Below are 27,891 nucleotides of genomic sequence, written 5' to 3' on the forward strand. Positions count from 1 at the left end.
TGGTACATGTTTCAAAAGCTTTTATATTTGTCAGTCCCTCATGTTGTCCACTTAGTCACTTTGTCAATTAGTTTATTGTCAAAAGCTTGCATTTCACTTCAGTTGATTGAATATGCAGTCCCAACTCTTGATGCAGGCTTACTGACAGCACTAATTTCGCCCAAGGACAAAGATGAAGGCTGGTTCTCAAAGGAAAATCCTCGGTCACTTGTGTGCACCATGGAAATGCCAGCTGACAATGTGACCTCCCTCCATCTGCTTCTGATAACCACCACAGAATAAAGCACTGCATATCAATTACACATGCCAGTGTAACACCACAGAAAGGTTAAACATGGAATCTCTGCATGGTTGAAGAGATGGAAGATGAGGATGCAGATGAAAAGTCCCATCGCAGAAAACAGAAGGTATAGCACATTAAGCACATAAAGTTGTTCAGCACTTTAAATGCACTTTAAAATGTTTGGCTTCTGTTAAAACAAGTGCTTTCCTCTCTTGCAAATGTGTTGGAGATGAGGACTCAAAAGAGTCATACTAGTGCTTTCCTAATGAAATACTGCCATCTGCAGGCAATACTGGAAGCAACTGTAGGATGAGGTGCAAAGGAAGTTTTTTTTCTTCTTCTCAGTAATAAGATTTAAAAAAAAATAATGTCATAAAACTGATTGATTTTGTTTTTGAACTCATCATTTTCACGTGGAAAAATAAGTGTCCTTGTCCAGCTGGTCAATAATGGCCATCAGGCTTTAATTGCTGTGGTGTAATGCCACCACTAGAGGGCGAAAGTTGCTGATGAAGCCACCGGAAGTTGGTTTGTTGACATCTGTAGCAGATTCGCTGTTTCAGGCAGCTACAGGAATGAATGTGACTGACGCGCACGGCGGTGATCTGAGTCGAGGTCTGGAGGATGTTCCCGTTTTATTTCAAGAACTGGCATTTCATACTTTTCAGGTAACGATACTTTAACTCGCTTTTCTCTCTATTTGAACACGTTTGAGCATTTCAAAACACTGCACCGATATTTTAGCCGCTATGTTTAGCTAGCTTAGTGTAAGGGTGGTTAAAATAGAAGTAGTTCTTGCCTTTTTATTAATGTGGTGGCACTAAAACTTTAATTAAACGTGTTGTAAGTTAAAACTTACAAACAGCAACGATACAGGCCAATTCCTATTTTTCCTAGTGGTGTTTAGATTAATCATGGTACATCGGAATTTTTAATTAAACTTGGTGGGAACACAAAAAACATAACATAAAAAGCTTTTTAAAACATCTCTGATTAACTGTACTGTGGATATGTAACTATAAATAAGTAGTACGTAGCTGTACAATATATGGACAAAACTACTGGGCCAAAACCACCTGGGCAACTTTTATACACTATGTGCCTCAGCACTTAGTGACGTGGGCTGTCACTTAATGGCTGAGTTAGTAAGTGCCTAAACACTTGCACTTTGCAGCATCAACACTACTTACAGTTGGTCATGGAATATCTTTAAAAGAAGAAATTTCAAGAACTGACGTGTTGCAACGATGGTATCCTGTTGCAATACCACACCGGAATTTATTGAGGTCTTTACAAAGACCCATTCATTCACAAATGTTTTTACAGCAGACAGCATGGCTAGAAGCATGATTTTTATACACCTGTGGTCATGAGATTCAGATATTAAGAGGTATTGTCCAATACTTTGGTCCGTATAATGTATTTTGGATGAGACACACACAAAAATATGCAAATATAATCAAAATGTGAGCACTAATATTCCCTCCATCCCTCCATTTCTCAGAAACTCATCCTTTTAGTTTTACGTCAATGCTCGAGCCTGTGCCAGCTGTCATAAAGGCACAGGTACAACATAAACGCATAAAATAGTGTTTTTAGTTGTGCTGTGACAGGTAGCCACACACCATTATCCAAAACTAGTCATTAGCAATTTTAATCGCTAATGCTGCCATCAGCTGTTTACTGGGTGGTTAATATTTTAACACCTTGCAATTATAACACTTCATTTCAGTCTTGACACAAATGAAAAACTAATGTTACTGTCAGTGTGCCTTGTTTAAACCGAAACTGCTGGAACTACATATTTTTTAATAATAAATAAAGGGCCAGTAATTACCAGGAGTGGAAAGAAAGTGTTTTGGTCAAAATGTAATGATTAAGCCATCATTAACATTAGCTTTCAAAGTTGAGTTCAAGCTTCATATTCACCACGCATCATACAAACAGTTGTATTCAGCCAACATGAGTGTTTTTATTATGTTCTAATCATCAGAAAGTTCACAAGATGCCCGAGTGAAGTGCCAATCACCGTACGTGTAGGTTGTTACATTACATATTTATATAGTGTACATGCTTATTAGATGGAATTTGAATACATTTGTATTACACTGGAATTACTTCTACATTCTCCCCTAATATTGACTTTGTGGCCGTGGCCTCGATGACAGCACAAATTAAAACTGACGTGCAGAGAGAGTGGACTTTGAATCACAGCTCCTCTCTCTACCTTCTGTTCATGCCCTGTGCAAACATGGACATAAAGTAGATGCATGCCAAAGAGGTGTATGGTGGTGCTGCTGCAGGTCACCATTTATATGATTTTGAGCGTTGATACCAATGTTATGTTATTTTAGAGTTTCAAAAAAAGACTAATGCTGTGTAAACGGATCAACCAAACAAACAGAAACAATGCTGTAATTCATTTATGCCATTTAAAAGATGAGTATAAAAGTAACCGAGTGATCTAGAAAACCCTCAGTGTCAAAAACCTCCTAAAATCCTGGTGGTTTTTAACACTTTTAAATGCAACACATAGTTTTACCAACAGATGGCAGCAAATCATCACAGCCACATTACCAACACGCAGTACAAGAAATAACTGCCTCCTAAACTTCAACTCCTTACTCGTGATGCTCCAGAGGACATATTATGATTGTATGTGTGGATGTGGTTGTTAATGGAGGTTGACAGTTTTCAAATACTTAAAAGTCTTGTATGCTTTAACAAACTGTCCAAAAAAACAAAAGAATCTGATTACTATCTGTGGATTGTCTTCTTCATCTGTATTGTTTTACACAATTTCCACAAGTTGTTGGTTTTTTTTTTTTTTTTTTTCTTTTTAAATTGCAACGCTCATTGTATCTTTATGTTGTCGTTCAGTACTCTCCAGATAACGTTCAGGGGCCAGGATCCACTGTAGACCCCAGTGAAGTTACCCTTCCTGGATGCTCCTGCCTTTCCCACTCGTGCTGCATTGACAGCTGTTCCTGCCTGCAGACCCATGGCCAGACGTGTGACAGCACAGGCACGCTGCTCAACCTCAACAGAACAGACTCGGGTTTCTGCTCACCTGTATTTGAGTGTAATGCCCTTTGCACCTGCAGTGACGATTGCTCTAACCGGGTGGTGCAGAGAGGGCTGCAGTTTAGGTTGCAAGTGTACAAAACCCGGGACAGGGGCTGGGGAGTCCGGACACTAGAGAAAATCTCACACGGGGCATTTGTATGTGAGTATGCAGGGGAGGTGATCAGTTTTGAGGAGGCCAGGCGCCGACAGCTTGCCCAGAGGTCTGAAGAAAATAATTACATTATCGCTGTAAGGGAGCACGCGGGCACGGGCTCCGTCACTGAGACGTTTGTGGACCCAGCCCAGGTGGGAAACGTGGGGCGCTTTCTCAACCACTCCTGCATGCCTAATCTGGTCATGGTGCCAGTGCGTGTGCACTCTGTAATTCCCAGATTGGCGCTGTTTGCTGGACGGGACATTGAAGCTCAGGAGGAGCTGACGTTCGACTACTCAGGAGGATACAGTAACCAGCGTCCTGCAGAGCTGCTGCCCATGCAAAGCGATGGCGCCGCACAGGCCAGGAGGACAGATGGACTCCAGAAGAAAGTGTGTCGCTGTGGTTCCAACAACTGCACACAATTCCTCCCTCTGGATTTATCCATTCTCAGCTGAAATTATCATGAACATTGGGGAAAGATTACTGTAAAACAATAGACCTTCAGCTTTTCTTTTCTTTTGTTCTGATGCTTATTTATTCATGTCTTTGTGTTCTTAAAATCTTCATTAATTCAGCTGCTTGTTCGCACAAGACAACGCAGCATGTTGGTGGCTCCATGAACACAATGAGCTGGATGAGTCATGTCTGTGCCCATCTCTGCTTCCTTCCTGTTTGGTCCCCTGAGTGTCTGCTGACCTGCCACTGTCTTAATGCCGTCTCCCACTAACTGCGAGATGATGCAATGAAAAGAAGAACAATTAGATTCTTGCTGACATTCTTATCTGTTCTTTCACTTGTATAATCTATTTCATGTATTAGGACAGGCTTGTTCCCAGGTGATTTACAGTCTTATAGTTATTGTCCTGTCCTGGCCCATTTCTCACACCATGCATGATTCTGGAAGAAGTAGTGAAGTCATTTGCACTGGCAGGTGTGAAAGAATGATGTTTAATAGGTTTCCTTTTATAGTCACATAGGATCAAGATTGGAACCTCTGGTAGAGCTCAGTGCAAGTAAAGACGTGGGATGTTTTATTCCAAAAAGAAAAACTCACATAAAAGGTGATAATTGTCATATGTCTCCATCTGCTTGACATGTCTCTGTTGTTCATAGATATCCTCAGCTTCTCATCGCGCTCAAACCTCAAGAGAAGTGGGACCAATTAAAAAGAGCCACGGGGTATCGTTTATATAGAAACAGACCTTATTCCCCTGTCGGAGGGGGGGGCAAGGTGTCCCACTTAAGTGTGACCATTCTGAAATCAGAACCTTCTCTCAATCTGCCCCATTTCTAGTCTAGACCTGCTTTCATCTTATTAATATCCACATCTGGGTTAATTAGGATGGAGACCATGTTTCATCCCGAAATGGGACCAGTACTCCAGCCACAGTGGGGCTGAGAAAGACTAGCGGCAGTGGTGGTGGTGGTGGAGGGAGTGGCAGCCTTCTGTTAATTGGAGACCGCTGTCAAGTCGATTGGTTTTCGTGTCACCCAGTGGAGAAGCAAAGTACCGTATCAACCTATATTCCTTCCTCTCTTAGGGTTACCTGGAATTCTTTCTGTTCGTTGAGCCTAATCTGATCCACGTTCAAACTTAAAGGAGTCATTTGGATTTCTAATATTTTTCTTCCAAAGAGTTGGATGAGAAGATCCCTTGCATCGGTCTGGACATTTAAAAAACACCCCAGCTTTAAAGCATTTTTAAAATGTGCTAAATTAAACTTTGGGTATTATAAAAAAAAAAAAATACACAACATGTCTGATACCTCCCCTGTCTGACTCCAGTAACACAGTACAAATGTGCAGTGTTATACAGCAGATGCTAACATGTAGCATGTAGTCAGAAATAGCCAGGCCAAGTGTCTGGATGCTGCTGAGCCTGTGGCCTTGGACTCAACACTAACAGAGAAATGCAGAAAAGGAGTAATTGTGCATATGTAACATAAAAGAGAAGAGTGTACAAAGTTATACATCATATTATATATCATTTGTATAACTCGTGTGTGCAGCATCTGCTATGTCTTTAGTTTAAGGTCAAGTCCTTAGAATTCTTCTGGTCTTTTCTTTGTTTTGCCTTTGTGAAAAATTAGATTCCACTGTCAGTGCAAAAAAAAAAAAAAAAAAAAAAAGAACCGAGTGTAAGAAGAAAAACAGTCGGTCTTCAAAATCATGACTCATGTCTTTTTTTTTGAGTCAGATGTCCCTGGAATCCCCATGGCAACCGGCTGTGTGTACAGGCGGTGGTTTGGACAGCAGCGGTTGGTTCGGAGGTGCACGATGGATGAGCTCAAATCCTGGCTGCTACATGTATGGCTCCTTTCCAGGGTTGTCACCTAGCAACCAGCAGTTAATCACATGAGGTGAACTTCCCTACCAGACACCCTCCCAGCTCCCTCCACCAGTCGGGGGGAAAAAATAAGCCAAACATGCTTTACAATGCCATGTCACTGTGGGACTGGATTTTGACCGTAGACTGCGGTCATTGTTTCTGCATGTGTGTGGTAGCGGCTTGAATCAGTGTTCAGGACAAATCAAGAAACTGGAATGTCCAAAAAATTCCACAATAGGATGATGTGCTGTTTCATACCAGTGTGACTAAAATGTACTCTTTTGGATCTTTTCGAGAATGTTTGGTATTTATTTTATGAAATGGTACTTGGATATCTGCATAAAGAACTTCTGCTAACATAACTTCAAAGTGAGACTGTGCAACATTTGACAGTACACATTCTTTTTTGTAGGAGGTCATTCATAAATTAAATAGCTCTGAATACTAAAAACATGCACTACAGCTCTATATTGGGTTTCTGTGTGGTGTCAGAATCCTAAATTGGGAAATTTAAGAACATGTCAAAATACAGCATTCAAGTTATTGCTGTGTAACTGAAATTAGTTATCCGACTCCAAGAATTTATTGCTGCGTTAGCATGGTGCAGATAAACATGTCATGGGTTATCGCTGAAGTAAAACAAAAAGCAAACACTGTAGCTGGGTAGATGGCATGTTTGTACCTTCCTGTTTATGATCTTTGTTATCTCAGAGTGCCTCATGATGATGGATTTAGTAACGGTTAATTCATCATAGAAATAAGTTTCATGTCTTTTCTATAGAAAGTTCAGTGACAATTTTAACACTGTCTCTTTTGCAAAGGGTAAACAAGCAGTTAGTCACCATACTTATTACTTATATTTGTGTATGTTTATGTTCCGTGTCCTGTGTACTGTTTGTTTGTATATGTGTCTTTTTGGCTGCTGTTACAACCAAATTTCCCCTTGTGGGACAATTAAAGGATTATTCTATTCTATTCTATTCTATTCTATGTTATTCTATTCTACTTAGCATTAGGACAGAAAATGGCTTCCCGTAATGCACTATTTCTTCTTTACTCATCTCTTTGTCACTCTGTGCTTATACAAAACTCTGCACTTAATCAGATTCAGAAAGGGTTTTATTGCCAAATGTTGAGCAGGTTTACAACATTAGGAAATTGCTGCGGTACTTAGTGCAAACATACTGTCATATAATGCTTAAATAGACATAAAAATAAGAATTAAAAGTGCTAAGTAGATAGATATATACATGAGTGCAGGTGGTGATCAGTGCCAAACATGGAATGATGCAGTGAACACAGCGTAGGGTCATGTGTTAGTGGTGGGAACAGTCATATGGTTATTGTTCATGAGTCCAACATGGCGAGAGGTTCTGGTGCGAATGGACCGGAGCCTCCTGCCTGAGGGGAGCAGGTCAAACAGACTGTGTCCAGGGTGAGAAGGGTCAGCTGTGATCCGAGCTGCACGTCCCAGTGTCCTGGAGGTGTACAGGTCCTGCAGAGATGGGAGTCTGCAGCCAATCACCTTCTCAGCAGAGCGCACAACACGCTGCAGTCTCTGTTTGTCCCTGATAGTGGCTCCAGTGTACCACACGGTGATGGAGGAGGTGAGGATGGACTCGATGATTGCAGTGTAGAATTGCATCATCGTCCGTGTTGGCAGGTTGAATTTCTTCAGCTGCCTTCGAAGTACATCCTCTGCTGGGCTTTCTTAATGACGGAGGTGATGGTGGGCTCCCACTTCAGGTCCTGTGTGATGGTGGTACCCAGGAAGCGGAATGAGTCCAAAGTGGTGATGAGGTTGTCAGTCAGGATGATGGGGGGGAGTGGGGATGTGTGCTTCCTGAAGTCCACAATAATCTCCACTGTCTTCTGGGCATTCAGCACCAGGTTGTTGTGGCTGCACCAGGACACCAGACGTTCAACCTCCCTCCTGTAGGCAGACTCACCCCGTCCGAGATGAGTCCAATAACAGTGGTGTCATCTGCAAACTTGATTAGCTTGACAGACTGGTGGGTGGAGGTGCAGCAGTTGGTGTACAGGGAGAAGGGAGAATCCTTAGTTATGTTTAATTCTTCGCTCCCTTCTTCCACGAGTCTTTTGTCCTGTCTCTCTCCCCTCACCCCCAACCATTCCCAGCTGATGCCCCTCCCTGAGCCTGGTTCTGCTGGAGGTTTCTTCCTGTTAAAAGTGAGTTTTTCCTTCTCACTGCTGCCAAGTGCTTGCCCATAAGTTGGGGTTTTCTCTCTGTTATTGTAGGGTCTCTACCTTACAGTATAAAGCAGCTTGAGGTGACTCATGTTGCGATTTGGCGCTATATAAATAGACTAGAATTGAACTCAGAGATGAATAGAAGAGTACAGTGCTGTCAGAGCACTCAGTCTTCCTTTAAGAACAATTCTTCATTCTTCTATATAATATGTTTGTTTTCATCATGACACCACTGCTTCACTGCCCCACTTTGATTTGGCCTGATAGGCTTTACCTAAATGTTGTGCCTGGTGTAGCTCGAAAGGACAAAAGATAAGGTACACCTTGATCCTTATGTGAGCAATGCATCACATTGATAAAGGAGCGAGACACTATTTAAGGGTGAATGAACAGTGGAGAAATTACAACTGGCAGTCCATTTGTTCAGAAGTGGGGCACCTCTCTGATGAGGGAGCAGATGTCCTTGTCGTGAATCCCGCAGCCAAATCAAGGGGAAAAGAAAAAATGACAGATATCTGCGGGGCCTCATATGGCAAAGGCATTTCAAATTCCAGTTTGGGACACATTTTAAAACTCTTGACTTTGTTGTTTCAGTGTTAAGAGAAGACATATTTTAATCTGCAGTCTCTTTCAACAACACGTCATTAATTCTAATGTGTTTTAAAGAACTTGACAACACCTGACTAGCTGTGCTCTCTCAGGTTGTAGCAGAACACATAAAACATTGGCCTTTGTGCTGACATAATTGTCGAATGTGTGAAATAAGTTGTTTTTTGTTCTCATTGTAGCCATCAGAGCAAAGTATCTCAACGTTCAATAGAACTGCTGGCTGCTCTTCTAAGGAGTCACAGTAGTTTTTTTCCTTTCCTCCCCCTGTCGTGCTCTGATCTAGCGGAGTAAATTGCAATTTGCAGTTTCACTTCAGTGTTAAAGGAAGGTAGCGTTAAATAGGGTTTTCAACGTGGCTCCTCCCTTCACAGATGTGAAGTTAAATTTGGCCCAGGGCACCTGCAGCAAGCTCAGCAGGAAGTTCTGGAGCCCAAGAAGCACCCGCCTCCACAGCTGCACTCAGTACTGATCAGAACACCACATATGTGCATTTTTTCTACTCTTACATACAACAAATTGTTAACCAGACCTGTCCTTTGGAGTGTATTATTACTTTAGGAAATGCTTCAGTGAAACGTCACACCATTATTAGTGTGACTTAAATTGAAGGGAGACTCTTGAAAGGATGGATATCAGTTTTAGAGAACCTGAAAATAACAGGTTTAATCACAACCTCACTTGTGCCAAGGATTTCCACTGATATAATCACTGTCATTATTTCCCACTGCAATCACAAGCTTTGCTTAATGACCCGCTGTTTCACAGGTTTAAACGCTTGGTTGAGCAAGAGTGCATGTCGGCATAAGACGACTCATGTGCAGGCTATTACACTTAAGGATATTTAAATCATGTGCAGCAGCTCACTGAAAAATATAAGCCCCAGTTCCATTATCGGTCTTGTCACATCTTTCCACCATATAACACAGACTAAGTTTAGTAAGCTGCTACTTTATAGCATGCAGTGAAAGTGAAGCTGGAGTCCTCCCATCCTCCTGATCCTAATGGATTACCCGTCTTTAAAACAGCTTATGGAACATGCTCTCCAGGTTAAATAAGTGACTTCAGACCACTGTCTCCTCCAGATATTGTTTCCCTCAGTGGGACTGGGTCACACAGGAAACTCTGCTAACGTCCACCTGTGCACATCAGACGCCTGGGAGACATATGGATACGGTGTGTCATATTGATTATGCCGTAACCAAGGTGACGTGGTGAAGTGATCCTCTGGTCTGTGCACATTGCTTTTGAAGAGGAGACTCATCGGCCGTGAAATATCCAAAGCACACTTCTATCAGACTATCTATCAGACTCACTGTTACATTTTTTTTAGAGTGAGTGGGTTACATTTGCTATAAATTGAATATAGATCCAGCACAAAATGATTTTTCTTATATGAAAAAAAAATCACAAGGCCTAATTAGAAAATCTCTGCAGCTGGTCTAATCAGACTATTTCCATTGGGGATATGCAGGCCATTATACCAGCATAATTATCTGGTATTTTTAGTGAGGTAGATCTCTACTTTATGCCCCAGTGTCTTACTAATACATGTTGTCTTACAGGCTATAAAATAGCTAGGATCTGTATTTCTTTACAGCTTTGAGATGAAAAAAAAAACTCTTATCTTATCTCCTTCTGGTTAATTATGTTCTCCTATTTCACGTCTTTTGCTGTCATTGGTCAACCACTAAGCACGTACAGGAAGCTTCCTCCGAGCAGCTGGCTTTCATGCATCGTTGGGGCTGCCAACTACCCTGCTTACCACTTGTCTGCATGTGGTTCTGTGTGTGCAATCTGACTAAAACTGAAGTACCATGTGTGGACTCGACTCCACGGGGGTGTGATGTCATTCACAGCCTGCATACGTCACGTACTGAAAAAGGCTGGGAGACCAGGAGAGGAAAGCAGATTGTTGTCTCTTTTCAGACTTTGCAAGAAGATCCTGTGCTCAGTTAGTGTGTTTTTACACCACATTTGTTTACGGCACATTTGTTTACGCCATCTGCCGCACAGTTGTGCATGTTGCATGCTGATATTGACTAAGCTATTGGTTTAGGAAGTCCAATAATAATAATTTCCGTCGGGATTCAGAAGTAGTATTAAAAAAACACCAGGAGTCCGCCAACCTAAAACAGAAATGAGCCTTTATAAGCTGATGCAACAAACTGAGAAACACAAAGCAAGAACCTGGTACAGGAACACTAGAGAGGCTATACAAAACAGGGTAAAGAAGGGACTAGTACATGCACACACATACACACTGGGTGACTGGTGATTAGGCATAGGTGGGAAATAAATACGTGAAGCTAAGACAGTGGGACAGGCAGTCATGGAGGATGGAAAGGAAGAAATAATATCACAACAGGACACATAATAAAACATGCCATCAAAGTAAAAACAGGAAATAACTAACTTCACTTCTTAGTGTTAGAAAGTACCACTGCAAGAGAATCTCGAAACAAAACCAAACAAAGAAGTATAACAGGAACCATGACAGTGAAGTTCTACCAGTATTCTACATTTAGCTTGAAATTGCTAATAAGTCATTATCTGTGGTTCTTGCTCCCAGTGGCTTCATGCCTTGAGTGGTTTCCTGTCCCAGATCCACAACACCAATAAGAGAGTGATAGGGTTACAGAGCCCTCCTTTCCTCCTTTTTTCAACACTGTAGAGCTTATGTGGACTTGGGAACTTAACGTTATAACAGTGAACACTCTGTCACCAAGAAATAATCTAAACTGAGCTGTTGCCTTTTAATATATCTTTTCCTCAATTTCCCCTATTTTGCTTGTATACCATCATTTCTGATGAATGCGGGGCTTGGTTTCGCAAGCGTGGCCCACACAGGGCCTATCAGAGGCTCAGAAGAGAATACTACCAGCCATTGTGCCTACACATTGCTGCAAAGGGAAGGCCTGGAATCTGCATGAGAATACTCGCTGTAACACATGCACAATGATGAGTCTCACAATCTGTGCTCCCACACAGATGGTCGCTGCATTTTGTCATCCCACTGTCTCCTTTGCACTCCCAGCATGCAGATGTTGTATTTGCTAATTTGATAGTCATTTGTAAATTTAGTGCATCTCCATCAGCTACGAGATGAATCACCCGTCCTTCCAACCAATCTTGGGCTCTTGTCCACGACCCTTAAATTACACGAGAGATCAAGCTGTCTCCACACCTATCCTGCCTCATATCTATCTATACCGCTGAGTCTGTTGTGTTCATGCATCGTATGTGTGAGTGTGTGTGTGTCTTCCTGGAGCACGTGACTTCTTCACGTTAAAGGAGGCTACTAGAATTAAAACGCTGACCAAAGGAACCCAGAGAATAAAGAGGGCACTGTGTTCACCAAGCTACAAATCAAGCCATTTCTGACATCGTTTTCTGCAATTCACAAAACACAGCAGCAGTTGTGTCCAGTTTTATATTTATAAACTTCCTCCCTAGCCAGTCGTCTGTACAGTGTATCCATGACAACTGAGTACTCAGTGATTTGTGTTCAACTTCACTTAATGTCAAATTCAACCAAAGCTTCTAAATATTTTAGAGTAAAGAAAGGTTAGTGTCTGATGTCGTGAAGTCCTGACAGCGATGCTGAGAGACAAGTCACCCACCTCCCATCTGTCCCCCAATGATTAGGGCAGTCTGTTTTTACATTGTGGTTTTTAATGCTCTTTTGATCGAGATTGTTTCATAGTTGGGTAACGATGATGGATTGGACAGCCGTTAAGCTGGAAGAGCAATTCACTGTACAGAAAGTGACGTAACACGCGCAGTAATAATAAGTGGTTTTGTACAAGTAGACTGCGAGATGTGGTCAACACAAAGAATACAGAGCATCAGAGCATGAATATCAGAGGGGTTTTGGCCTTAGATAGCTCTACTACATAACAACATGCAGCCATTTACATCTGAAAGACCCCACTGTGTGTGTAAAAAGCAAATGTGGAATGTAGAAAGTGAAAAGAAGCACTTTTATGGTAATGGACACTTATCCAACCCCATTTAGTCCTCTTACAATCTCTCCACATCCGGTAGCTAAGAAACCAAATCAAGAGCTAATTGATGGGCTTGGTTAATACCACTGGGCCCATTTTTGGGATGAAAGTGCTCTTTCTCCTCGTACATCTCTTGCTTCCTCGTTGAAATTGCAATTATGACTCATTATGAGTTAATCAAGCTTTTAAGGATTTTCAGATATTCGAGTTTTGGAAGAATTGCTAGGATCACTTTAAGGACTTTCTCCTTCCTATTTTTTTTATTAATCTTTGTAAATTTGGCATCTGGCAGTGCTTACAACTATTTCAGTGCACAGAAGAGTCTGTTCCAGTTCAGTAGCCTAAAATGACACACTGTGGTTTTACTGGGTCGCTGCAAAAAAAAAAAAATAGATCACTCAAAATTGACTGAGAGAGACTGAGGTTGTGAGGTTGCCAAAGCTTACATTACAAATTTAAAAACTTGTTGGCAAGTAGGCAGGTCCATCTCTGTTTCTAGGATGCGTAGTCCATTTAATTCAATGGAAGTAAAGCAAATAAATACATTACAAACCCAGGAATCTGACTGCTTGCGACTGAATCAGTGTTCCTGACAGGAGGCTGCCCACACAATGGATGTCTTTATCTCGTGTCCTTTCACTTTGGCATGCACAGCATGACCCCCTCTTTACAAGGCAGTGTGGTTGCCTCTGTTTTTGACATCATATACGTAAAATAATGTAGACACTAAAAAAAACAAACAAAAAAACAAGTCACATGCATGTGACCCCCCCGAGATATGTTTACTAGTCCAGAACACGTGTCTATGGGTTTTATTTGTATTCAAAAGGCTGTGATATTACAGACGTTTTATCAGTGTTAGCTATGGGGTGGCTGTAGCTCAGGCGGTAGAGCAGGTCATTTGCTTATCGGAAGGTTGTAAGTTCGATGTCCTGACTGTTCAAGTCTGCATGCCAAATGAGCAAGATACTAACCCTGAGTTGCTCTCTCATGCATCTCTTGGAATATCAATGTTAAATAGAAAGAGTGCTTGTGTTAGGCAAGTTATGTAATGTACTTTGAGTGCTCAGATAGAGTACCATTTATCTACAGAGTATTTAAAAGACACCATAGTTTCTTCATTCTTATGGCTAATTATACATTTAAAAAATATATACATATTTTACTTTTTTATTACTATGCCACTGGGCATGAATACATTGTATTTATTTACAATAATTAAGGTCACGTATTTCCGCTCCAGGTTGAAAATTGTTTCTGTTTGTGAGTTAAATGCCTAAAGAACTACATTTCCCAAGAAGCACTGCCGTATTATAAATAGTAACGAAAGGGGCGTTCCTGCGGTGACATGTGGAGGAGGTAAGAAGAGGATTGTTGCCGAGGACGCATTCAGCTGTCAGAGATAACGTGGGCTCAGGCTGCTCTTACCTGGAGTTTCACTGCCATGGACTTAACCGAGGATAGGACTGTGGAAATTATCCCGTGCTGACCCACTTCTTCCCGCGGTTCTCTCTGCCTCTATCCTTTGACGCCTTCATTTTAGTTCTGTCAGGTAAAGTCCTTGCCTGTGCGCGCTAGTTGTTTTTTTCCAGGCTCGGGCTTTGTTCATTTTGTCACTGAGATGCAAGCATCCCTGTCAAGGAAGTAGCCCACGCGCTCGTTTGTTTCTGTTGTCTTGCTGCAGCTCGTGCGACCTGACATGTAATGTAGCTAGAATGCTCGTGCAACTCGGTTCAAATGTGCCACGAGACGTTTAAATTAATTTACGTGCTTTGACACAGGGCTGTAGAGAAGGGAATAGAAAGTTTATATGTGTAGCGTGGATTGAGACTTCTGATTTCATTTTTTAATTTTAATATTTTATTATTTTTGTTAAATGTCTCTGTTCCTTCACAATCACATCCAGGACTATAAATATGTTTGCCCCTTAGTGATGTTTGATGCTACAGTGTTATAGACAATGAGCTTCTCAGTCTGAAATGATGGTGACATAGGTTTTGGATGGTTCTTAGTAACTGCAAAAATCACAGATTATATAGACCACAGAAGGTATAGCTGGTGGTCTTTCATTCGAGCTGAGGTCTCCTAGCCTGAAAATAAAAAAGGTGACCTAAATGCCAGACCTATTGCTTTCACCCAGCTATAACAGCACAATGCACATGCACGCTTTTTACTGTTTCATTTCTAACAAATCTATGAACTAATATTGCATAAATATGTCAAAGCTGTACTGTTAGGCAGAACTGGCAACAAAATAAAGCCATACAAGGGGAATGGATGGCTTTGTAGATCAGTTATTTGTGGTTAATGTTTATAATAGTAGTTTTTGTTATAGCCATTGGTGATTTTGCAGTAGGTGGTGCTCTGAGAATGGCCTAAAAAATCAAGTAGACAAACTATGGGTAGCAAAATCATAAAGGTAATAATAGTTTAAATAGGTGATCATAACCACTGCAGCTTACAGTATAGGTACACCTGAATTGTATTACTGCATGAAATGATTTAATTGTCTTAAATAAGTATGGCTTGGTTGTATTTGCTGTCTGTCATGATTCTTTAAATTCTCATGTTGTCAACTTTTTGCAGGTGTTATCACCACAGAGAAACCATGTCAGACAAAATGTCAAGTTTCCTCCATATCGGGGACATTTGTTCCCTGTATGCAGAAGGCTCCACCAGTGGATTTATCAGCACTTTAGGGTAAGCCTACCTGTGTTTATCTTAATTTTCATGACTCCTCCACCATCTCCCTATTCCAACACACTGCAAAACGAACAAACTAACCCATGTAATGAATGAGTTGTTTCGAGCCAAGGCCAAAAGACCAAGTGTTGTTTTTCTTTAAGTATCCCACCCAATTTTCTTTCATAAGCTTCACTTATAATGTACAACATGAATGGCGATACCAATGTATATATTGGCCTCTAACAAATATCAGATTGGCCAGTTTTTAGTCGACATAAAAAAGGTTATAGTGAATAACTGATTTAACCAAAATTAATGAAAAAGAAAGATGAGGTTTTTTCAGGTGTTTCCAGTTCAGTTGAGGTATTGCAGAGACTGGGATAGAAAAATATTTGGACTAGGCAGGAAAACGTAACAGGATTTGGTCCTTTGGAGGCTTTATTTTGTACACTGTTTAGCCTGTCTTGCAGATGGCCAGGCATCAATTTTTTAGCTCAAATATTAGTACAGTAATGGGTAGAACTTGTTTGCTATGCTGCAGTTTTGTTGCTTGGTTTTACCAACAGTGGCTGGTAAATGCTGTCTCTTAGTAAATTATTTAAAATAGAACACAGTATCTACCAGCTCTAGCAGCTTTTACAGAAGACGCTGGTACACCTTGCTTGTAATCTTCAAATTTAAGGACATCTATGCTGTGTGTACCTGATGTGTTGCAACTTATTTCAGTCAAATGTGTAGCTTTTCTTATCTATGAAAACACAGCAACATACCATGTCACTCTGGATAACTGTGTCAGTCCAGTGTTCTATCTGAGAAGTGCTAGGTCCTGTAGTTGTAGCTTTATTTATTTATTTTGTGTTTGCTTGCTGTTCTGTGCCTGAAATTACTCTCCCGGTACATGCTGAGTACCATGTTTTCAACTAGTTGACATCTCCACTCCTTCCTAATTGTAGGCAGTGAGTTAAAAGTGCATCTCATTATGTGGAAATTGAGAAAGTCTTGACACACAACTGGCACACAGAGGAAAAACAGAAGGCTAAAAGAGGAACAGCGGGCGATCATTGATGTGAATGTTCCTGTCCAGCGTCTGGCATCTTAGGCTTCAGCACCCAGAATTAGCCTGTTTCTCTCCCTCCTGCTTCTTTCTGTTTGCTGTCCTGGGGAGTTTGTTTTTCTTCTCCTGAGGTGAAAATGGGCACAGCATCTGTATTGTCCTGTCCTCCCTCTCCCTTTTAAGAGCTGCAGTTTTTCTGCTCTTGCCTTGTCACCATTTCAGTTTGCCGTTTACCAGAGGATGAGTCGAGCCCTTCTCCTTGCCTTCAGACGCTATGCTCTTAAACAATTTTAGTGTTATGCGTCACCTACCATAGCAACAAATGTGAGCACAGCTTTGAAGGCTACCACCATGACGGAGCTTGTCAATTTTCCTATCTTGTGTTGTTATGCCAAGTAATCCCCTCTCCCAGCCCATCCGCTTCTGTGAGCGCTCTCTGTTAAAGGGAATAGCTTAGAGGACGTACCTATAAATAGATTTATTGTATTAAGTGTTGCACTCCTGAGAGACAGGTGCATTTACCTGGATCACGACTGGTGCGGGAAGGCTGACAATCAATGATAGTGTAGCCCTGAAGGCCACTTTCTGCCCTTGGATTTCACTGACTCCTGAGTTTCATGTTTCTTTTGGAGCTCGGCCCATCGGTGCATCAGTGTGATCGAGGTGATCAGCTCTTCATTTCTGCAGAGAAGTTTGTCACGATATGTGACTTCTGCATCTTCACAGGGCTCCTGCAGTGTGCAAGTGTGTACAGAATGACCTATAAAAAGATGCACCTGAATCAACCTGCTCGTGCATCCTACACAAGTGTCCTCTTTGTGCCGATATGCTGTCTTATAGTTTTCCCAGGGGCTTCCCCTGAATTGTAATTATCGTACTACTGACTTTAAATTTGTGCTTTCACTGGAGGTTGATGATTTAGAAAACTATGATTCAAAGAGGAATAATGTTCCCAAAATAGAGGCCCTGAAAGACAAGAGAATTGCTTACAGCTTATAATTTTAAGCTACAGGAATGATTTCAGCAACTTCTCAAACCCCTTTGAAATGTGGTGGTTTACACTGTTTGGATTCTAAAAAAGGCTTTCAGACACCTAATATCTGTCCAGTTCTTTGAACTCAGGTGTCACATCTGAACTTGGACAGATTTCTCTTTTGCAGCAAAGGGAGTGCTGACAGTAAGGCTGAAACTGTCAATGTACTGGTCAGTCTGTGTTCCCACCTTCACCTATGGTGATAAATTGTGGATGGTACCCCAAATGATACGATAAATAGATACAAAGCAGCAAAAATATCTGCAAAGATTACCTGGGCTCAGCCTTAGGTTGAGGAGCTTAGTTATTTGTGAGTGGGTAAGAATAGATTTGCTTCTCCTCTGCATCAGAAGAAATTTAAGGTAGCTAGGATGCCTCCAGGGACATCTTCTAGGTCATTAAGGTGAGTCCCACTGGAAGGAGACTCTGGGGCAGACCCAAGACATGCTGGAGAGATTGTGTGCCTTTGCTTGCTTGGGAACATTTTAGGGACATCATAAAAAAGATTTGTCATGACAATGAAACTTGTATTTCCTCTGACTGACAGAGCTGTGACAGAGCAGAATTAATATTGCATATACTGTTGTGTCAGATTAATTCATCTATGATTGTAGAAGCATGTAAAATACGGAGGAAAGTAGCAGTTAGTAATTAGTTTCAAGCAACCAATTTATTTATATAGCACTTTCAGACAACTCCCAGCTGAAAACAAAGTGATGTACGCTTTACACGCCAAAAAACAATACCTTGAATAAGTTAAAAAATTTGTATTAGTTACAAGCTACTAATGCTGGGATGGGGCTCCTCTGTTATATTTGAGCTGGCAAGACTGCAACCATCCACGGATGGTTGCATTAAGTGTTTACACCTTGGACGTCTGCTAGAGGTAACCTTGCTTCTCTATTCTGAACTGAGCAGTTGCTTTCACATTTCAGGTCTGCTTTCAGAACAGAATGATTGGGTGTGCATCAAAAGTCATAGTGAGAGCAACCTCTGCCTATATACACATTATTGCCAAAATTATTCTCCCCCCCCATCCAAATCATTGAATTCAGGTGTTCCAATCACATCCGTGGTCACAGGTGCATTACATCAACCTAGTACCTAGGCATCAGCTCAGTGAATTCCAGCGTGGTACCGTGATAGGACGTCACCTGCGCAACATGTCCATTCATGACATTTCCATGCTACTAAATATTCCACAGTCAGCTGTTAGTGGTAGTGGAAGTGATTGGGAACAACAACAACCCAGCCACTAACTTGTAGACCACGTAAAATCACAGACTAGGATCAGCAGATGTTGAGGAACATCATGTGTAGAGGTCACCAATTTTCTGCAGGGTGAGTTGCTATAGACCTGCAAACTTCATGTGGCCTTCAGATTACTTCAAGAACAGTGTGTAGAGAACTTTATGGAATTGGTTTCCATGGCTGAGCAGCTGCATCCAAGCCTTACATCACCATTGCAATGCAAAGTGTTGAATGCAGTGGTGTAAAGCATGTTGCCACTGGACTCTAGAGCAGCGGAGAGATGTTCTCTGGAGTAACGAATCACAATTCTTCAACTGGCAATCTGATGGCCGAGTCTGGGTTTGCTGGTACGAGAATTGGTATAAGAATATTTTCAGACTGCATTGTGCCAAGTATAAAGTTTGGTGGAGGGTGGGTTTTTCAGGAGTTAGCCTCAGCCCCTTCTGTGAAAGAAACTCTTAATCCTTTGTCATTTAGAGACATTTTGGACAATTTCATGCTCCCAACTTTGTGGGATCAGTTTGGGGATGGCCCCTTCTTTTTACCACAACACTATTCACTAGTGCACAAAGCAAGGTCCATAAAGACATGGATGGGTGAGATCGGTGTAAATAAACTTCACTGGCCTGCACAGAGTCCTGACCTCAACCTTAGAATACATTTGGGATGAATTAGAGCGGAGTCAGGCCTTCTTGTCCAACATCAGTGTCTAACCTCACAAATGTATTTCTGGAAGAGTGGTCAAGAATTCCCAGCAACCCACTCCTGAACCTTGTGGAACAGCTAAGGCTGATATAGCTGCAAAGGGTGGACTGACAACATATTAAGCCCTATGGATTAAGAATGGGATGTCACTCAAGTTCATATGGCTGTGAAGGCAGATGAGCGAATATTTTTGGCAATATAGTGTAGCTTACTGGAGCTACCATCTGGAATCTATTCTAATGGTCATCAAATAATCTTTATTGATAAATACTGAAGTGTTAAAACTCATCATTAAGGGTACAGTGGAGGTTGGCAAAACAGTCTACGGTGAACTTTGACCGGTCAGTGCAGTACCCCTAAGTTAAGTCAATTTCAGGGTTTTGTTTGTGTGTTTATTTTTCTTTTTTCTTTTTTTTCTTTTTGATGTTCTGCGCATTCGCACTGAGGTGATTAAAGTTGGTCAGCACATGCTTAAGTGTCCCACAAATCCAGGCCAGTGAGTCAACATTCATAATACCAGAACAGCACTCATAGATTCTGGATATTTGGTCAAGGGATGTACACTAGTAGTTAAGTCCATGTTTAAAAGTTGCTACCTTTGGAAGTTGGCACCAGAAATACTACAAATATAAACAAATTATTCTATAAATGCATAAATGCATAAAAGCATTAGAGCATTGGTTTTAAGATTTTATGATGCCACTGTCTCTATAAGGGGATGCAGCCCTGACTGAAGGCTATGCCCCCTACCCTTTGTGTGATGGGTTTAAACAAGCTAGGTGAAGAGTAAGTGCATGACACTTGTGTAAACCAGCACAGTTCTGCAGTACTTTAAATGAAGAAAATGAGAGCATCTATATAGGCTGTGTCAGGGTAAAGCAGCAATATGACCAGTCAACTAAAGCAATTCGTAACCACCTTTGATACAGTTATGTTGATGCTAGCATGCAAGAAAAGCGGGATACTGCTGCTAGCATTCCATACATTTGCACACTTGGGGTGTTTATTCCTGTGTGTGTGTTTGTGTGTGTGTGCGTGCCTGCACAATTCTGTGATGGCATAAACAGAAACATGTCAAAAGTGGCCTATATTCCATACATTTAAAGCATTAAATTTGATTATTAAAGTATGTCTCTTGAATACTCATGCACTGTTTGCATGGTCAGTATTTAACCTTTTCCAGTAGATTATGCTTTTCAGTATTTTGAGTGTTTTGCTGTTAGACTTCTTCTCCATTTCTGGCTTGTTTAAACGATTTTTGAATTGTTAAGACATCAGAAAGCCTTTAATTGTCATTGTACTTGGCATTACAGTGAAGTTAGGTGTTCTGCTCTAATGTGGTGCTTTAAAATAAACACGTACATAAAATATATTTAAAATACATAAAATGACATATGTTTAAGTGCACAGTATAAAACCGTTATGGAGCTATCTTTATTTGTTGGGAGCGATTACTGGATTTGGAAGCTGTGAGTGAATCTGGTACCTCTGGATTTCATGGATCAGTAACGCCTACAGAAGGCAGCAGTTCAAACAGATGGTGACCTGGGTGAGACGGTCTTTGATAATGTTTTGGGCTCTGCAGAGAATGTGGCTGTTCAAAATGTCTGTCCCAAGCAGCATCCCTAATTTTGACTATAAACTGTTAAGATACAGCCACAAGATTTGCATACCTCATTCCCATGAAACACCAACTTGTGGCCAGAAGTTATTGAGTTTGTAGCTATATGTTACTAGTTCAAGGCCACACAATAACCATTTTTGTCTCTACAGGGCTCCATAGAATATGCTACAGTGAACAAATAAAGTAAAAAGTGTTGGAAACACAATACTTTGCTTATTTAAAAAGAGGGGTTTTTTGTTTGTTTTTGTATTCAGTCATATTTTGGGTTCATAAGCTGCATGAATTAGAATAATCCAGATAGTGATGGGTTTTACCTGAATTATCGCCCTAATTTAATATGACTCTCTCATAATATCGTAATATCATTAGGAATGCTGTTATTCAAAAAGTTATTAAACCTTTCTGAGGATTAAAGCAAATTTCATTTGCATATGTCCTTATTGACTCACTCATAATGATGGCTGTCTGTGCAGGCTTGTGGATGATCGCTGTGTGGTACAACCAGATACAGGTGACCTCAACAACCCCCCTAAGAAATTCAGAGGTAAGGTCTAAAAATCACTTGCTTCTCTCTTGATGAACATTTCATGAAATGAGTCTGTGTTGCTGCCATTTTATGCTCACTGCTGCCTTACATTCAAACTCTACTGAAAGATGCCGTAGAAACGTGCAGGAGAACGCATCAGTCTCACCTGTTACTCATGAGCAAATTGTTTTGTGCTCATTTGTGCCCATGCTCAGGATGGATTATATGCATACATTTTCTGCTTGGATCTTTTATTTAAAAAACTATTTAGAAAATGCAGAGTATAATACAACCCCAATAAGTTATATAAGCCCTGTTTGTTTTCAGAACAACTAACAATATATTTTAAATGGTTTGAAATGGTCTTTACTCTTTTTTTGGATATTAACCCTCACAACTAAAGGTGACTAACTTGGAAGCTGTGTGCACAACTCTTAAAGTTTTTTTGTGCTTGTGAAATAATTTCGAGATGGAAAGGGCAATGGTTATACTAGGATGTCGAGTAGGGAACACCTAGAAGGACTGTGTTGCCATAATTACCTGAAGCAGTTGAGTACTGTTCAGATATGCTCTCTTGGCAGCAAAGGGAGTAAGAATACATTTGACATATCATTGTACAGCAAACCCTTTTTAGCTGTAATGGATTCATGAATTTTGCTGTTCATATTACAAATTCTGACCCTATTTTGAGTTGTTTTGCAACAGGTAATTCAAAGTGAAATGGCACAGTTGCCAAGGACACATCCACTGACTTGTAGCAGTGCTCCTTCCAAACAGATTAAATTGGTCTCATTAGACATGAGAAGCCTAGCAGGACTTCAAGTGTCCCTGTCATGTCTCAATTGATGATCTCTTATGTCAGGTCATCCCTGAGTGATGATATCCAGGAGGAGAATAGTGTGTGCCCAGAGCCAAAAAGCCAAAGATAAACCTGCACATTATTTGACCAAAAGAAAAATCAAGAATGAATAAAAAGAAGTGTCATTTTGATGGTTGTCTTCATATAGTGTCAGTACCAGGCAGCCAGAAATGGCTGATCCTTTATATCTACTGGCCTCGGGTAAGCAGTTTCCCGACTAGTACGCTGATGGTTTCAGATTCAAGTCTTCTAGTCTAGCAAGTGTTGTTGTGTGGACATAATAGCTTTGTCTCTATCACGTGTGGTTGTGTTATTGTTCTTATATGTAGTTTCTTTCAGGCAGAATGCCAGGCAGCTGTAAACAAAAAGCTTGTCACAGGAACTTGCCGTCCCTGCTTAATAGCAGGGTCTAAACTGACAGCGTGAACACATGCACAGATTAACTAGGAGGCATGTGTCTAAAAATACAATAAGACTGTGTTTTGCTTTTGAACACCAAGTATAGTTCTGCTTTTGATTGTATGCCAACGCTATCAAAGAGGATTTATACATCACCTTCCTCATTCATTGAGATCAGACTGGCTTTGTTAAGAGCTGCGTGAGCTCCAACAGTGTTTACAAAATATAACCAAAGCCTTTATGATGTGCATTCACGGGCCAACCTATTGTTAGGTACAACAAAAGACTTTCAGTCTTATCATATTTCTTTTTTTTTTATGCAGATGGTGTTCAGTGTACCTCTCGGATGTAGATAATTTGTGTCACATGCTCTGAATCACTGAGTTTAGCTTCTTCTAGCTTCTCTTTCAGTTTTCATACACATTCTTTAATCGCTGACTTTATTTCCGTGTCTCCTGAAATTAGTCTTAATTCATAACTAAGATTTTTTTTAAAAAGCACAGAATATTTTCACTTTAGTGCTTAGAACTCGTCCTGGTCTTCCTTCTAAAACCTGTGAATACCTGATTCAAACTAATTTAGTTCTTTAAATCATGGTATTCTTTTGAAAATGCATTATGCTTTTCATCAGTGTAGCTGTATTGTCTGTTTGGCACTGTGTAGGAAAACACCACACACCACATGCGTGAACCATTTCTTTGTTCAGTTATATTCATAGTTTAGCTATAATTGCTTTCCACATAGCATGCTAACCATAGACTGACCTGATTTACTGAAGCATCAGATTCAAAGTAGAACATTTGCAGCTGTGTGTGATGACATGGGGATCTGACTGAGTCACTGTTGGGGGAGTGGAGCATTTTAGGTTTAATAAAATGGTATAATTTTCATAACCACTTAGTGGGAGCAGTCAACCAGGAACTGCTCCAGCCACAATATAAAGTAAATTGTCCTTAGCGGGTCCTATTCATATTTTTAACACACAGGAAAACATCACATCAGAGCATGAACCTTATCTTCAGGAATCATGCAGATCTTTTGATTTCTTTACGACAACATTGCCCTCAGGCTACTGCAGTAAAAGTGGCCACAGTTCTGTAGTGGAAATGACAGCTTAGGTTTGGGAACACATTTTGTTGCTGTAAAGTTGGAAGTTAAAACTAGTACACAGAAAAAAATATCCAGAGATACTGTCTTCTTCTCACAGTCTGAATTACTTTTGTCGTCAGCACACAGTTCAGACACACTACCCTTATGAGTCTTGCACATTTAAAGCCTTACATGCTGCTTTTCTGTACCAGGGAAAATTTGGATGAATAGCAGATAGGCAGCAGTCTTTTATGAGTTTAAACAAGGCTTGCTTTTCCAGCTGAGGATGCAAAGAAATGTGTTCATGTCTGACTGACCTATTCAAATCATATTCAGAGATGTGGTTAATGAATACACTGCAGTAACTGCACAGGGGAACTGTATAAATGTACTTCTGGTATCATGCTAGGGTTCCTTTTATGACATAAACTTACATATATTATCCTAAATAAAATGGTATATTTAGATTACAGATCATTTTTATGAGTCAAGGAAGCAATAAAAAGTTTTTTTTTTTTGGGGGGGGGGGGTGGTATCGTGAAGTAATACATAATCCAGCCACAGACAGTAGTATCACCTCTTCTATTAAGGCGAGTGTTCAATAGAAACAGAGTGAAACCAGAGCTAAATCCTGACGTCTTGGTTTGGTAATAATAGAACTTGTAAGCTGTTTAAAAAGTCTTTATCTCAAGGATGTATGTAGGGAACCAGTTTTATTTTAAATCTACGTGGCTATGATTTGTGTATGTCAGTCTATGTTCACATACAGGTTAACTCCATGATTGCATGTCATTTTACCTGTGCATATAAAACTTTGTGGGTACAGGAAAGCTTGGCGCTCAGCTCTGCTCAGTCGTCCTCTCGTGCACAATATTATGACTGTTTTTGTTGTTAGAAACACAAAATCCAGAAAATTGATAAATATTATATAATTTGAGATGCCATCCAAGCTGCACTTTGCATATAATTAGTAAAAGCTGGAATGTGTTGTTGGACTCATTTGTTATTTACCTGAGAAAGAACAGGTAGCAAGATGCTCTAAGGGGAAAAAGGCAAGAACAAAAAGCCATGGTTAGCAGGGGAAACGTTTGGTTTTGGCATTTATGTGAATTCTATGCTTCAGACCGCATACTGCATGGGATGTTTTAAAAATGTAAATATACCTGCCCTGCCACACTGTAAGAAACTGTTCATGACTGCTTTGGGAATTGATGTGATGTAGCATCAGCTGTCTGTGGCATGTGCTGGACAAGCAAGTCAAATCCCTGGAGGCCTCATCTTCTTCTTAACCACCGGACACCTTCAGAGCTCGTTGAGAAGTCAACAATGCAGTGGATCAGAGCTGTTTTGGTGCCCAAAATGTACGTCATGCACCAAATGTGCAAGTAAAATATTTGAAATAAATGTCCCCATTTCTGTTCTACCTGCTGTTTTAAATACAGCCAAACATTAACTAATGTGTAAGAAAACCCACAAAGAGGTTTTGGCCTTTTAGAATTTCATTTATTACCCTGACTTCTTTCACTTTACTGCTATTTTTTTTTTTTTTTAAATTAATTTACGATCAAGTCAATTAACTTTTGAGATATTTAACGGTACAGTTAAGTAGGAGAGGGTGTTTTAATCAGTTTCAGCTGCTTTGGTGTTAATGAAATTAACAGGTGCACTAGAGGGGCAACACTGAGACAACACCCAAAATGGTTTTAGAGCTGACATTTTTCCTCCTCATCTTCTTTGACTGTTTTTGCTAGTTTGCATTTGGCTAGGGTCGCTGTCGCTGCTACATGTCTATCAAAAAATGTGGTATCTTTTAATTCCTAACACATCACTCAGTCCCTATCAGGATACGGGAGTTTTTTTCCCCCCAATGAGATGTTTTGAAAATTTTCCCTTTAATTTTTTTCAAGAATGTATTTATACCAATCTTACGTATGTTTTTTTTTTCCAGGCTCAGAGTAAACATATTATTTCTTCACAAGTATTTTCAGTAGGCCTATTAAATGTTATTGCATGTACCTCACAGTTAGCCAGCTGAATCTGCCCATATTCCTAACGCTCACATTCTTTAGGAAGTAGGTGTCCATAAAATTCAAAGCTTTTTATACCCAAAGCTTTAAACATGTTTAATGTTGTAACATTACGTCTGTAGGGATTAACTCTGTTATGGAGCCAAACTGTTTTGGCAATCGGACCAATCAGCTGACCAGCATTCATTGTGACAGTGGGGGAAATTTATGTTCATACTTGTATCTTACATCAGTTGGGTGAATGCTGTAGGAATTCAACCTATTGAGCTCCTGTTTCTTTATTCTTTGCTCCCTTTTAACCACTCAAATTTTAAACTGTTCTGTTATTTCTGCTAATGCCAGGTACATCTTTTGTTGCTCATAACTTTTAAGCTTTTTAACATTTCAACTCGTCATATCTCTTAAACTCCAGAGACATGAGCCATGTGCCAGTATATCTTCAGACACTACTGACACTGAAAGAATTTTTTTGATACAGTTTACCGTTTTTCCATGAATTACGTTTGTTTCAGGATAGGAAATCTGTCCTTCTCTCAGATTTCAAACTCTGGATTTGAAGAAGTTTTTTCTCTCGTCATATCTCTCTCTGGGATGAGTGCGGGTTTGCCTCATTGGGACGAGCAGGCACCCAGAGAGCGGGCGGTGCAGGTTCGAATCCTACCTGCATGTTTTCCCTGCTCTTGCTCTCTCTGCTTTCTTGACACTCTTCAGTGTACCCTTTCAAATAAAGCCATCTTCAGCAGGCAGTTCAGCTTCTTCAGCTGTTTTCGGGACATGATTTCTGCTACACGGCATTTTACCAGGAAATGCAACTTTTTCTAGTATCATATTGTATTAAGGTTATATCTTGTAAAACGAATGCAGGGTAAAGTACTATATAGTATTGAATATCTTGCACAAACTCTGGAGAGGAGTGTCCTGTGCCATTTGTGTTGACAAAATAACTTATATTTTTTTTTTTTTCAAACTTAAACTCAGGAGCGTACAGTGTTTGGTGCGACTCAGTAAGACTTCTCTAGTCTTTCAACATTTAAAACTATCAAACTAAATTGCACACAGGTCATCATTTTCAGTTCCACAGTGTGCCAAAACCTTGCTTTGTTCTACTGACACATTCCTCTGTTTGCTGAGGTCAAGCAGACCACTGCTGATATGAAAAGATGAAGTGTAACTTTTCACCGTCCTCTTCTTATTTCCCCCCTAGATTGCCTTTTCAAACTGTGTCCTATGAACAGATACTCGGCACAGAAACAGTTCTGGAAGGCAGCAAAACCTGGAGGCAACAGCACTACTGACACAGTCCTCCTCAATAAACTTCATGTAAGTCTGACATCACCATTCCAACATCTTGCAGTGCTGTGTAACTTTGTGCTGTTGTGTAGAAAATGTGCACAGACAAAAATGCTGCATGTTTCCATCTCTGTCCCTCTGTTCTGTGCATTAGCATGCTGCTGATCTTGAGAAGAAGCAGAATGAGTCTGAAAACCGAAAGCTGCTGGGGACAGTTATCCAGTATGGAAATGTCATTCAGGTGCGTTTAAGGCCCAGTGAGATAAGGTTCTTTGCTTAACAGAAAAGCTGCAGTATTTAAGATTGAAGATAACTCTATTTAATGAAAGAGGCGTTTTAAATAACTGCTACAGCACAAAGATGTGCTGTAAAGTTATCTGTTGCAGGCTCTCTTATCTTTACACATTACAAAGGAATGTTTTGCACTCGAGTATGAGATCATCGGTAACCAGAAATGTAGTCTATGACACCCACAAGCACTACAGTATATACAGTAGGTCATGGATAAATAGCTATACAGTGTATATGTTAGTATATCAGTGACTTGTGGGTTAACTGGTTTCAGGGGAGATCATTTTAAAAACATTAATAAATAAAAGGCTTTTGTATCAGTCAGCTTATATGATCCATGCTCTGTAATTCTTTCCACTGTCTTCATTATGATAGTAGCTGTGGGGCTTGTGACCATGT

General features: G+C 40.5%; 2 protein-coding genes across 6 annotated transcripts in view; both read left to right on the plus strand.

Moving 5' to 3' along the window:
* Nucleotides 1-821: 821 nt before the first annotated feature.
* On the plus strand, nucleotides 822-6,810 carry setmar (SET domain and mariner transposase fusion gene). The gene is made up of 2 exons (XM_084927580.1): nucleotides 822-951; nucleotides 3,164-6,810. Exons 1-2 carry the CDS (start codon nucleotides 859-861, stop codon nucleotides 3,959-3,961), a joined length of 891 nt encoding a protein of 296 aa, XP_084783706.1. The 5' UTR covers nucleotides 822-858; the 3' UTR covers nucleotides 3,962-6,810.
* Nucleotides 6,811-14,014: 7,204 nt separating this feature from the next.
* The window catches only part of itpr1b (inositol 1,4,5-trisphosphate receptor, type 1b), a 79,161-nt gene continuing 65,284 nt past the window's right edge, over nucleotides 14,015-27,891 (plus strand). For all 5 annotated transcript variants that reach the window (XM_084927581.1, XM_084927583.1, XM_084927582.1 and 2 more), the window contains exons 1-5: nucleotides 14,015-14,211; nucleotides 15,246-15,359; nucleotides 21,485-21,555; nucleotides 27,116-27,231; nucleotides 27,356-27,442. In XM_084927581.1, coding sequence (XP_084783707.1) covers nucleotides 15,268-15,359; nucleotides 21,485-21,555; nucleotides 27,116-27,231; nucleotides 27,356-27,442 — 366 coding nt within the window. In that variant the 5' untranslated portion in view covers nucleotides 14,015-14,211; nucleotides 15,246-15,267. The remainder of the gene's footprint in view (nucleotides 14,212-15,245; nucleotides 15,360-21,484; nucleotides 21,556-27,115; nucleotides 27,232-27,355; nucleotides 27,443-27,891) is intronic.

Source organism: Perissodus microlepis, chromosome 5, assembly GCF_051167445.1.
Source record: "Perissodus microlepis isolate ML-2025 ecotype Zambia chromosome 5, ASM5116744v1, whole genome shotgun sequence".
NCBI classification, from domain to species: domain Eukaryota; kingdom Metazoa; phylum Chordata; class Actinopteri; order Cichliformes; family Cichlidae; genus Perissodus; species Perissodus microlepis.